Source organism: Erythrolamprus reginae, chromosome 3, assembly GCF_031021105.1.
Source record: "Erythrolamprus reginae isolate rEryReg1 chromosome 3, rEryReg1.hap1, whole genome shotgun sequence".
In the NCBI taxonomy this organism is placed as follows: domain Eukaryota; kingdom Metazoa; phylum Chordata; class Lepidosauria; order Squamata; family Dipsadidae; genus Erythrolamprus; species Erythrolamprus reginae.
Window position 1 is genome coordinate 128,834,295 of NC_091952.1, and position 12,873 is coordinate 128,847,167.

General features: G+C 39.4%; 1 protein-coding gene across 1 annotated transcript in view; it reads left to right on the forward strand.

Moving 5' to 3' along the window:
• Positions 1-358: 358 nt before the first annotated feature.
• COL24A1 (collagen type XXIV alpha 1 chain) overlaps positions 359-12,873 on the forward strand; it is a 173,138-nt gene continuing 160,623 nt past the window's right edge. The window contains exon 1 of the mRNA XM_070746621.1: positions 359-580. Within this exon, the coding sequence (XP_070602722.1) occupies positions 525-580 (56 nt within the window). The 5' untranslated portion in view covers positions 359-524. The remainder of the gene's footprint in view (positions 581-12,873) is intronic.

The window sequence follows — 12,873 nt, forward strand, 5'->3', positions numbered from 1 at the left end:
TTCGCCGCGCCCCCCCCACCCCCGCCTCACCTCGCCCCCCTTGCTAAACCTTTAGTCTTCTGGAGGTGCTGCCGCCTCTTCCCCAGTTCCGACGGCTCTTCCTCGGGGCGGCTGCAACGCCAAGGTCTGTCCCCGCCTGACGAGCTCCCCAAGTCCAATTGCAAAGCAAGTCGGGCGCAGCAACTTTTGTAAACGAGTAAACAAAACAAAGGCAACCTTCTCCAAACCACACGCGCACCCACCCACACATACACACATGCACAGAGGACATCTTTTTTCCCCCTGAGCAACACGTGAATTCCCTCCTCACGTTCTGGCCGCGCGTAGTGTAAACTACCGTGGAAGTAAACGCTCAAGGGAAGAAGCGCCCGCTGGGCAAAAGCCAAAAAAAGAGAGAGAGAAGCGACTCCCCAAGTTCCGGAGGTCGTTTTCATGGACAGTACTTGAAACCCTGAGAAGGTCCGGGAGTGTTGTTGGCTTCTTGATTTCGGTTAGCACTTCGCTGCTCGGACAAATGCAGACAAATGCATTTAGGAGCTGAAAGGACCAGGAGTGGAAGCATCTCTCCCACGGCACAAACGTGAGTAGAAGAAAGGGCACCCGAGGGAGGGAGGAGGTGGCGGGGTGTGTATATATATATATATACACACACTGCTCAAAAAAATAAAGGGAACACTACTTAAACAGCACAATATAACTCCAAGTACTGTAAATCAAACTTCTGTGAAATCAAACTACATTTAAGAAGCAACACTGATTGACAATTAATTTCACATGCTGTTGTCGACATTCGACTGTACAGAACAAAGTATTGAATGAGAATATTTCATTCATTCAGATATAGGATGTGTTCTTTGAGTATTCTCTTTATTTTTTTGAGATATATATATGCGAACCCTTGTCTATGGATGAGCCGCTTTGGGAGTTAAAAATCGAGGGGATAAATAAGGCAGTGGTCCATGGGACATAGTTGTATCTTTGTATACTACCAATACATATTTTACGTACTTGACAAAAATAAATAAATAGTTCGCTGGGAATAAGGACCACTGTATTCCCACAGGTCTTTTGGAGTCTAAAGGATGGGGGTAGGCATAACATCGCACCTCCCTCACCATATGTGGTTATTTCATGATTAACACCATCATGATTTTCCAGACCGCTTTCTACCACATATCTCCCAGCGACTGGTAAGATCCCACAGGGTTGGTCTTTTTCGGGTCCCGTCAACTGTATAGTGTCGGCTGGTGGGTCCATAGAGGAAAGCCTTCTCTGTGGTTGCCCCATTCTCTGGAGTCAGCAACCTCCCGAGATCCACACTACCCCCACTTTAATGGCCTTCCGGAAAACTGTAAAGATCTGGCTTTTCTGACAGGCCTGGGGCCATTGATCTGGGTGGGGAATGACTACCGAAGTCGGCCCATGAATGTATGGATGGCTGCAATTATTTTAAATGTTTTTATATTGATTCATGTTCATTTTTGTTGTGAGCCGCCCTGAGTCCCTACCGAGCATAGAAATATAAATAAATACAGTAAATAAATAATCATGATCACAGTGTGATGATGATGAAGAAGATGTGCACCATGATCATCATCAACTTTTTCTCATTTTTTGGTATCGATGTCCTCAGAAGCTGATCCAGCTTTTCCCAGTGCAGTGCCCTTTTCCATGTGCTGGATAGCTTACAAGACTCATCATCGAGTAGGAGCACATCTGGAGGGCATCTGGTGGTTTGGGAAAAGCTGGGCTCTCCTGTTCGTTGATGTTTAAAACAATCATGTGGCGGAAAAGGAAGAAGAAAAAGTTGGCTGGCGGGTTTCCCAATCCTGCATAAGATAGAAAGGAGTCCCCAGCTGTACATTAGGAGGTGTGCTTTATCTGCAGAGATAGGATGAGTGAGAAAAAGGAGAGATTACTGGATTAAAAAAAAAAAAAGTTTTGCATTTGTTTATAATTTTTCCAAATTTGCTTTCCAATGTGAGATGTTGAAAAATGTTGCTTTGATCTGTATATTAATTATGGGGCAGATTGATAATTCATTTTAATAAATTATAATCCAGACCAAAAGAAAGAACAGTATCTTAGATTACATACCATATCTGTAGTTCTCGAGAACCTTTGATGGTTCTTCTTTTTCTTCTTCTTCTTCTTCTTAGTATGGGTAGTATTAGTACTGATAGTAGTAGTAGTACTGATAAGTAGTATTAGTAGTAGTACTGATAAGCATAGTTCCCTCTAAGCTGAGCAGTGAGCAATCGCTCACTTAAAAATCATCATCAACTCAGAGTTTTCCAAACCTGCCCAGAAGCCGAGAGGGAAATTTTATTATTATTTCTGTGTCGCCCAGTCCTGAAGGGACTGCCGCTCAGACACTATACTTTTCCGCCCACCCCAAAAGAAATTTAGAGAGAGCACTGCTGATAAGTAGTATTAGTATTAGTACTGATGGTAGTAGTAGTACTAGGAGGAGGAGGGAAGAGGAACTTGAGTGTTTTATTCAATGCTACTTAATCTAACAAGTCACCATGTCCTTCACTGTCAGCACACACAATTGTTCCTAATGAACATTCAAGCTCAGTAAAATTCAACATCATTTTTTGTGAGTTTTCTTACTTTTGAATTTCTAGTAGGACAGTCTACATTGAGACAAAAACTATTCGGTTCTTGTATTGTCTTTCTAGTACTTAATAAAAGGTCTTTTGAGGTAAAGAGATAGGCTCTATCTTAGGCTGCATCTCTTAAACTGCAGATTCTTATGGGACACCCTTAACATCTATTGAAAATAATAATTCTTTCTCAGGCTTTTTTCTTCACCAGGAAGACCCTCTTTGTGTATATTTTTAAAGAGAGGAAATCTTTTGATTTTTAAGTAGATTTAACTGCATGCTAGAGAATGCTGCTTTCAAGACTTTGGTATGCACAAAATTTCCTTTCAGCTTGTCTAAAATAAACATTTTCATAGGTGATTTGTAAATATTAAACAGCCTCAGGCATGAACATGGTACCATAGCATTTATTTTCCCAACCTTGCAGCCAGCCGTGTTTGTGTAAGAAAGAAAACGTTTCTGAAGATTATTGTTTATAGATATGAAAGGCAAGAGGGAAATTATTTGGAATTTTTCACCAAACTCATATTGTCTCTCCCATTTTACAGGTAGATGCTGTTTTCAGTGGTCAGGTTGCCAAACCGTAACTATAGTTTTTCTCTCTAGAGTTCATCTTCAGTAATTATCTTTTTTCTTCCCTGAAGCCAACAGAAGCAAAGAAGCATTTATAATTAGTTGCAGCAGGTTGATATGTTGGCACGATTTCAAGCATAAAACTCCAGGTGATTTTTTTTTGGAGGGGTGGGGGAAGCAGTTTGATTTATCCTAGGCCTTGCTTTTGTTTCTATTTAGAAAATGAACTGTTTCTATTGGCTAGCCAATTTTTTAAAATATAGTACAGCTTTCTATAAGTAAATATTTTAGCATGCTAGGTAATCTTTCCATGGATAAACGAAATAGTAATGTGACTATTCTGTCAAGAGCTGTAAGCTGCAAGGTTGGTTTCGTTCCTTTGTACCTCTCTGGTTTGAATTAATTTGTATATGTCAGATGTGTGTCTGCTTTTAAGTTTTAGTTTTTATTGAGATACTAAACCTGTTTGTGCAGTGACATTTTGTTTGCAGGTGAGTATTCACATGATCTTGATCCAGTTTATCTTGGATCAAATTTTTTTGATCCAAGATAAACTAAGAAGCAGTGGTCAGGGAAAAGACAGAAACTCTCTCATCGGTGCCTATTTTTTAAATGTCCTAACCTTGTTTGATTGCATGCTCATATCAGAAGAAGAAATTTGTTAAATTCAAGCATTTTGACATATTTGACATCCACATGGAAATGTCATCACTTCTAGTAGGGAAACAGATTCTCATTAGTCTCCATAAATAATAACTGCGTGACAATCACAGTATGATTGGTATAATGTAGTAGATATGGTCACGTTAACTTCCTTATATTTAAAAACCATAAGAATGGCAATTGTAGGACAGGTTAGCCAGAGATGATGTGTCTTTCAACTACGCATTTAGAAGTGTAGGAAAAGGGTTCTGGGAAGTTAGTGGACTTGGTGGGTGGGTGTAGAATCTGTGCTAATCAGGTTCTACTTTTGTGTGAGAAAGTTACACAAATATAAAATATAAATACGTTGGGAAGGTTTTCAAACTTATTCAATGCGTAGTTGCTGTTTCTGAACTTTATTTATTTATTTATTAGATTTGTATGCTGCCCCTCTCTGCAGACTCGGGGCGGCTCACAACAACAATAAAACAGTATATAATAAACAAATCTAATATTTAAACAATATCTAAAAACCCATTATTTTAAAAACATACAACACAAGCATACCATACATAAAACTATATAAGCCTTGGGGAGATGTCTCAATTCCCCCATGCCTGACAGCAGAGGTGGGTTTTAAGAAGTTTGCAAAAGTCAAGGAGGGTGGGGGCAATCCTAATCTCCGGGGGGGGAGCTGGTTCCAGAGGGTCGGGGCCGCCACAGAGAAGGCTCTTCCCCTGGGTTCCGCCAGATTACATTGTTTAGTCGACGGGACCTGTAGAAGGCCAACTCTGTGGGACCTAACCGGTCGCTGGGATTCGTGCAGCAGAAGGTGGTCTCAGAGATATTCTGGTCCGATGCCATAAAGGGCTTTATAGGTCATAACCAACACTTTGAATTGTGACTGAAACTGATCAGCAACCAATGCAGATTGTGGAATGTTGGTGTTACATGGGCATACCTAGGGAAGCCCATGATTGCTCTTGCAGCTGCATTTTGCGCGATCTGAAGTTTCCGAACACTCTTCAAAGGTAGCCCCGTGCATTACAGTAGTCGAGCCTCGAGGTGATGAGGGCATGAGTGACTGTGAGCAGTGACTCCCGGTCCAGATAGGGCCGCAACTGGTGCACCAGGCGAACCTGGGCAAACGACCCCCTCGCCACAGCTGAAAGATGGTTCTCTAATGTGAGCTGTGGATTGAGGAGGACGCCCAAGTTGCGGACCCTCTCTGAGGGGGTCAATAGTTCCCCGCCAGGGTGATGGACGGACAGATGGAATTGTCCTTGGGAGGGAAAACCCACAGCCACTCCGTCTTATCAGGGTTGAGTTTGAGTCTGTTGACACCCATCCAGATCCCAACAGCCGCCAGACACCGGCACATCACTTCCACTGCTTCGTTGACTGGACATGGGGTGGAGATGTACAGTTGGGTATCATCAGCGTACTTTCCTAACATGATAACTTTAAACCTTCACTTTCAGTATGCTAGCCTGCTTAGACACTATCTCTCATACCAGAACTAGCTCAAGGGTATGAAAGAACTACTATTCCATGCATAGAGACTGGGGAGATTAGCAATTAATTCATAGAAGACCTCTTATAACAGTGCAATATTCTTTATTATATAGTTCCCCGAGAGGCATATATTGTAAGTTGGGACATACCCAGATTTTTCTACCTTGCCAATATGTTTTGATGCCTATCACTTGAAGCAATGGTAGGACTGTTTTTGTTGAATGGAAATGATAAATCTTACCAGAAGATGCAGTAGGTCTGTCTCTGGTAAAATTAAACCAGGTATACCTTTTCCCTTCTGAAAAAGATATGCATCTATGAGTTAGATATCATATAGAAAATGATACTTCAATTAAGCACCGATGTATATGCCTAAGATCCATATATTACAGGAGAAATTAGGCATTACGACTGAATGAAAATACTCCTGAAAGTTAGTATGGCTAATATTGCCTCTTTGATAAGAAAAATTGCACGATCCATTCATTTCAAAGTCTATGCAAAACATATGCTAAAAGCATGTAATACCATTTTTATTCTGCCCTGGAAAAATATTCATATTATAAGCATTTAACCATCAAAAAAAGAAAGTCTGAAGTTCAAAAAGTATTCCATTATTGACCAATAAGGGAATTAAAGGCAGTATAATGCATATACAGTGCTAAGGTGTTTGGGATCCTTTGTTGGGTACTCTAAATTTGTATGTATCTGAATGCTGTTGGTTAACACCATCTTGCTTTCTGCCTTATGGGATCTGTCTGGGTTGGCAGATGCCTAAATAAATAAATACAATTACTGGATATTTTGCTTATGGAAAATGATTTTTATTTGCTTACCATCTATTTTCTCTGATTATAAATACTATAATCATACCTTCTCACATGATGATACAATAATGTGGATGTCAGGCCTTGCACTTGCATATAAAATTACTTGCTTTCATAATTTCAGTGGAACTATTTTATTATTTAGTTATTTAGTTATTTTGTCCAATACACAATGAGGGTTTTAGTGGGTATATATCTATATACACATAGTAAAATACATGATGAAGGTTATAGAGGAGATACTCATAGTAAAATATATCTAAGAAATAATAGAAAAGAAGATATAGTAATAGAACATATCAATGAAAGAATAGAAAAAGAGATATAGGAATAGAAGAAAGGTATAGGAGATATAGGAGAGCAATAGGACAGGGGACAGAAGGCACTCTAGTGCACTTGTACTCGCCCCTTACTGACCTCTTAGGAATCTGGATAGGTCAACCGTGGATAATCTAAGGGTAAAGTGTTGGGGGTTTGGGGATGACACTATGGAGTCTGGTAATGAGTTCCATGCTTCAACAACTCAGTTACTGAAGTCATATACAGTATTTTACAGTCAAGTTTGAAAAAAATATGACTTCAGTAACCGAGTTGTCGAAGCGTGGAACTCATTACCGGACTCCATAGTGTCATCCCCAAACCCCCAACACTTTACCCTTAGATTATCTACAGTTGACCTATCCAGATTCCTAAGAGGTCATTACTAATGAGTAATGGATTGCAAATCTTGTCACTACTGACTCACGTACGTGTGCGCTGCTTCTGCACATGCGCAGAAGCATCTGGGCTGGGTGGGGGGAACCTCTCGCCACCGCTGCTACCGGTTCATGGATCTGGGCCGTACCGGTAGCAACTCACCACTGGAACTAATACAGTAATACAAGCACATTTGTAATGTGCTTCATCTTTACTTCTTTTTATATTAGGGAGTTAGTGAAAGAAACACTTGGGACATTTTTATTTTCATTGTTACCCATAAAGCAATGTAAACGAAAGTGTCACAATATATTTGCATCACAGCAATACCTAGTGATTTGTGTTGTAGGTTCTTAGAGAATTTTTATCGTCTATACCCTAGCTGGACTAGCTCTTTTAAATTGAAATTCAGAAACTGGGATTTGGAATGGATAACTATAAAGTTTTACATTGTGACTTATAGTGGGATTGAACCAGTGTGTGAAAACAAATGCTAGGGTTTTTTTCAATTTTAAATAGGAATTCTTCCCAAGGTTTGTTCCAATTATTCTTTGAATAGATTGCTACTCACTTGACATGTGAGAGAGTATGTAAACATACCAACATATGTTACAAGCATTAAGGTTGGAGAATTTACTTCAAACACTTCTCTACTCTTATCCCACAATCCTGGCAAAAAATGTTTACATAGTGTTTCCATGAATCCAGTGTAAACTGTAAGGCTAATTTTCTTCTACAGAAAATCTCCCAGGGATCTTCCAGTCATGTGAAGCATTTGATCCTTAAGAAATTCCCTATCTACCTTTCCCTGCCATTATCTTGAGAAACCTTTGATTTTCATTTTTCTTTAAGAAAAAACATACTGGTACATCTTGTGTAGGATTTGCAAGATGAAGTTTGTATATTTTGTACAATATACTATTATTTTAAAGTGCAATTTCTGTGCTTGGAACTTAAGATAATTATTCAAGAGTCAGTAGATATGGCCATCTGCTTACTTATCAAGTAGCAGTGGGTGGATTTACTTACCATTTATCTTTTCATACTGTTTCCTCATTCTCTTCATAGTGTTTTTGATAGTTTCCTGGCTAGTTTGAGGACTTGTAAATTGAGTCCAGATGAAGGAAAATATTTTGAAATGGGTGTAAAAAAGAATGAAGAGAAAGAAGTCATAAGTATTTTTCAGAACTGCAAAATCAGTGTGAGAATGAAATGTAACTTTTGAGGTGACTATTACTTTTAACTGCTGCAAACAGTGTACCAATTCCTAGCACATCTTTTCTTGCTGAAAAAACTTGTAACTCTAAAGTGCTAGCTTGGGAGGGAAGGTCTACATGACGAAGGGTAAACTTGCATTCTCATAAACATTTTGCTCCAATATTTGTTTCTTGTGTTTTTATTTTTCAATTTTATCTATACAAAGAGAAGGAAAAAGCCCATAATCGTTTGTATAATAAAGAATGTTAGTTTTCTTTATTAACATTTTGTCATATGATTCAGTGCTGCACGTTGAGCATACTTCTAATAAATTGGCTGAACCAATGTTTTTCTGGAAGAAAGAGGAAAGAGGAGATTGTGAGTTCTGGTCCCACCTTGTTCATAAAACCCAGCTGACTTTGAACCAGTCACTCTCTCTCAGACTAATTCACCTCACAGGGTAATTGTTATGGTGACAATAGGTGAAGGAAGACGTATTAGACATCTTTGCCACATTGAATTATTTATAAAAATAATAAAGGAAGGAAAGATAATCTTAAAAAAAAAGACATGCATCTGTTTAGCAATTATGGAACAATGTCTTTCTTGAATTAATAGGCGGTTTACATATATATGACATGTAGATGGCAAAATGATATTCTGTTGACATTTATGTGTTACTCTAGGGGTGAAATGCTCCCAGTTCGCTCATGTCTGTCGGTCATTGGAGAATTGGTCGTGAAGGGAACGTGAGACTCCGCCCTCCTACTCGGATGCCACCATTTGGGTTCTTTTACCCTCTGTGCATACAGAAAGCATTCTGTGCATGCACAGAGGTAAAAGAACCCAAATGGCAGCATCCAGGCCAGTGGGCGGAGCCTCACGCTCCCTTTGTGACTGGCTCTCCGATGACTGACAGCAAGAACAAACTGGGAATATTACTCTAGTCCAGACCTGGGCAAGATGCGGCCCGAGGGCCGGATGAGGCCCGCCTGCTGTCTGTGAGCGGCCCGTAGAGGTCGTTCCAACTTTTCTAGATAAGAACCGGGTAGTCAAGATATAATATATAATAATATATATAATATAATATAATATAATATAATATAATATAATATAATATAATATAATATAATATAATATAATATAATATATAACATATAACACATAACACATAACACATAACACATAACATATAACATAATATAATTAACTCAGTTCTACCCAATAATATATAGTATTGGATAGAACTGAGTTAATTATATTAGTCCAGCCCTCTAAAACCGTCCCAATTTCTCATGCGGCCCTATGGCAAAATTAATTGCCCACCCCTGCTCTAGTGTGTGTGCAGGTGAAACAAAATCGAACAAAAACTACATGGCTTCCCTATTTGCTTCTGGGATTATTGTGAATGACAGACCTCAGCCCCACAGCTGGCCAGACTGCATGCCAGACAGCAGCAGAAACAGAGAAATGAAGGAGAAATCAGACAGGAATAAATAAAGAGAAATGACTCTTCCTCATATACTGTAGTATATGTGATACAGTATAAGTGATACTGCAACTCCTCCTGAACTGTGGGGGGAGAGGGGGGGGGAGAGCTACAGACACAGGTCAGGAAAAAGACAGATATATTTTTCAGTATTCCGAAGCTTCCAGATTAATTTGCTGGAACCCCCAAGAAGCAGGAAATTCAGGAATAATACAGACAATGGGAATAACTCAGGCAATAGGTATTGCTGGAAAGACAGGAATGTTGTATTAATTTTAATCTTCATCTTACCATCCTATATGAGTCTGTCCAGTGTGTGTACTTTAGTATTTATACATATCAGATAAAATAAATAAGATTAAATAATTTCTTTTTGGACTATCCTGCAATTTGAAATACAGTATACAGTATTTGTTCTTCACCTCTACTCTCTACATTAAGTTGCTCTGTAGCCACCTTGTGGTTTGCTTGGAGCACTGCACTTTGCATAAGAATTGTTTCTTTTTAATCCACTTAGATGTTTTATTGAAGCAACTCTATACGTTTCTTCTTCCGCAGGGATGGGCTACATTTGTATTTTAAAAACAATTTATCTTTCACTTAAAAATGTATGATTTTTCCTTATCTCTTCTGTGATTGATTTATCTGCCATGGGAGGGCTGAAAACTTGTTTCATCCTCAACATTATAGGAAGTGCCCCTATAGAAATCACTTATTTGAAGTTTCTACCTTTTAATCACCAAAAAGGCAGAATAGGAGGTGAGAGCCTTATTTCTCTAATGTAGCAGGGTTAGAGGAAGGATGCTGGCTGAGATATTTAAGAAAGATAGGAGATGACCGGTGGAAAAACTAAATTGCTAAAGTGGGACATAGGGACAAGGGGTGAAAATCTAGATGTCTTCTTGGATAGCAGTCTGGAGATTTATAGCCACTTATCTTTTGGGATAAGTCAGTTTTCCTACAGAGGAACAACATATATCCTAAAGGGGAGCCCATAATTTTTTTCTCCTTTGAGAAAGGCATCTAATCTGGGATAGGTAAGCAAGTAGGCAATTTTCTCCTTCCCCCTTTTCTCCTTATCTTTTTTAAAGCAATCTTCCATGTCCCCAAATTATATTCACTTCTTCAGTAGCACAACTAGATTTGCTAAAGGAGCAGGGTTTCCCCCCCTGTATACTGTTGAAAATCATGTAAACAAGCTTTTCATAGTCAACTATGAACAATCAGTTCATAGTCTCAGATTCTGAGAGTACAGTATTGTACCTGAGATTGTGGAAGCCAGCACGGAGTTTAATTATATTGTATTTAATATATTAAGAATCTAAGCCTAGATAGAACGAAAAACTGGAATTAAAAAAGAAGAGGAAAAGAATGGCATTCTTCTACCTTAAATGAATGTTACTGGAATTAAAGAGACTGAGGGAAGGAAGAAGGAACAGACCTAACAATTAGAAAGAAGCACAGAGGTGTAGGGACGACCATGTTTTGGAGACTTTTTTTGCTTCCATGCATGCCGAAACATAGGTGCACCTGCAGCTCCATGCGCGATTTTGCTACCTCCATAGATGCAGAGACAAAATCGCGCTGGCCCTGCTAGCACTCGCGAGCTGCAGCGGCGAGTGCAATTTAGTGTTCCGACTAGCAGCCCATCCCTGGGAGGAACCCCTGTGCCCTTCAAGTCGTCCTTTTACAACAGAACACCACAGAAATATATCCTCTGGGAAAAAGAGTTCTTGTAGGGGACGAAACTTGCCAGGAACAAAACATAAGAGAGCAAGAGAAATATCTGAGCTTGTCCAGTATCTGTAAAAAGGTAGAAGGCAACCCACATGCAACAAGCTCAAAACTGATGTGTCAGATATACAGCATTATATAGAAAAGTACTTTGAAACTGAACAGAAAATCTGATATAATTTGTATGCTTGAGAACACACCTTTGATCCAGCAGATCAGATATTCGTCCTCAGACTAGTGTACATCAACTGGACTCAAACAGCCAGGAAGAGTCCTTATCTATTTAAAAAAAAGGTGGGGCAGTTAAATAATGACATGAAGTTTTCACGAACAAGGCTGGAATCTAGATTGTAGTGTGTGAAAATATTCAGGCCTGGCACTCCAGGGAGTCAGTTGTGTTTAATATCATTGTGGACAATAAGGGAATTCCAAATTATATCTATTTGGGAATTTGCCAGAGGAAACAAATTGTGTGGGATCCTCCCTGATATTAAAACAAAACGATAGTGCTTGCTGTTATGTCAGACATATGCTGATCTCTTCATAGCATAGCCAGAGCATTTTAATCTGGCCTGAACCTGAAGCTGGAGGGAAAGATATGCTTCTGTATGAATTATAGGAAACTAAATAAAAAAAATAGTGATAAATTCAAACTCTGCATCGTATGCTGAACTATAACTTAAGCAATAATTTTAAAGAACTGTGTAGAGTGAACATAGCTGTTTTAGCTCAGATTTTATATAAACCTGGAAAAATTGGCTAATTAAATATTATGGGTTTGTATTTTGTACTATGATAATTAAAGTGTTTGTTTTAAAATCCTTATCCAACTTGAGATGATGTTATCTAAAATACTGTCTTTTTCCATCTCAGCTTGCCATCTCAGCCTGCCAGTCAACTGAGATTAATAATAATTAATAATAATAATTTGTATGCCGCCCCTCTCCGAAGACTCGGGGCGGCTCACAACAAATGATAAAAAACAATATTATACAGGCACAAATCTAATATTAAGAAAAAACTAAAATCCCTACCATAATTAAAAACCAAACAGCACATACATACCAAACATAAATTATAATAAGCCTGGGGGAAAGGTGTCTCAAATCCCCTATGCCTGGTGGTATAAGTGGGTCTTAAGTAGTTTACAGAAGACAAGGAGGGTGGGAGCAGTTCTAATCTCCGGGGGGAGTTGATTCCAGAGGGCCGGGGCCGCCACAGAGAAGGCTCTTCCCCTGGGGCCCGCCAGATGACATTGTTTAGTCGACGGGACCCGGAGAAGGCCAACTCTGTGGGACCTTATCGGCCGCTGGGATTCGTGCGGTAGCAGGCGGTTTCGGAGGTATTCTGGTCCAATGCCATGTAGGGCTTTAAAGGTCATGACCAACACTTTGAATTGTGACCGGAAACTGATCAGCAGCCAATGCAGACCACGGAGTGTTGTAGATACATGGGCGAATCTGGGAAGCCCCACGATGGCTTTCAAGGCTGCGTTCTGCACGATCTAGAGTTTCCGAACACTTTTCAAAGGTAGCCCCATGTAGAGAGTGTTGCAGTAATCGAACCTCGAGGTGATAAGGGCATGAGTGAC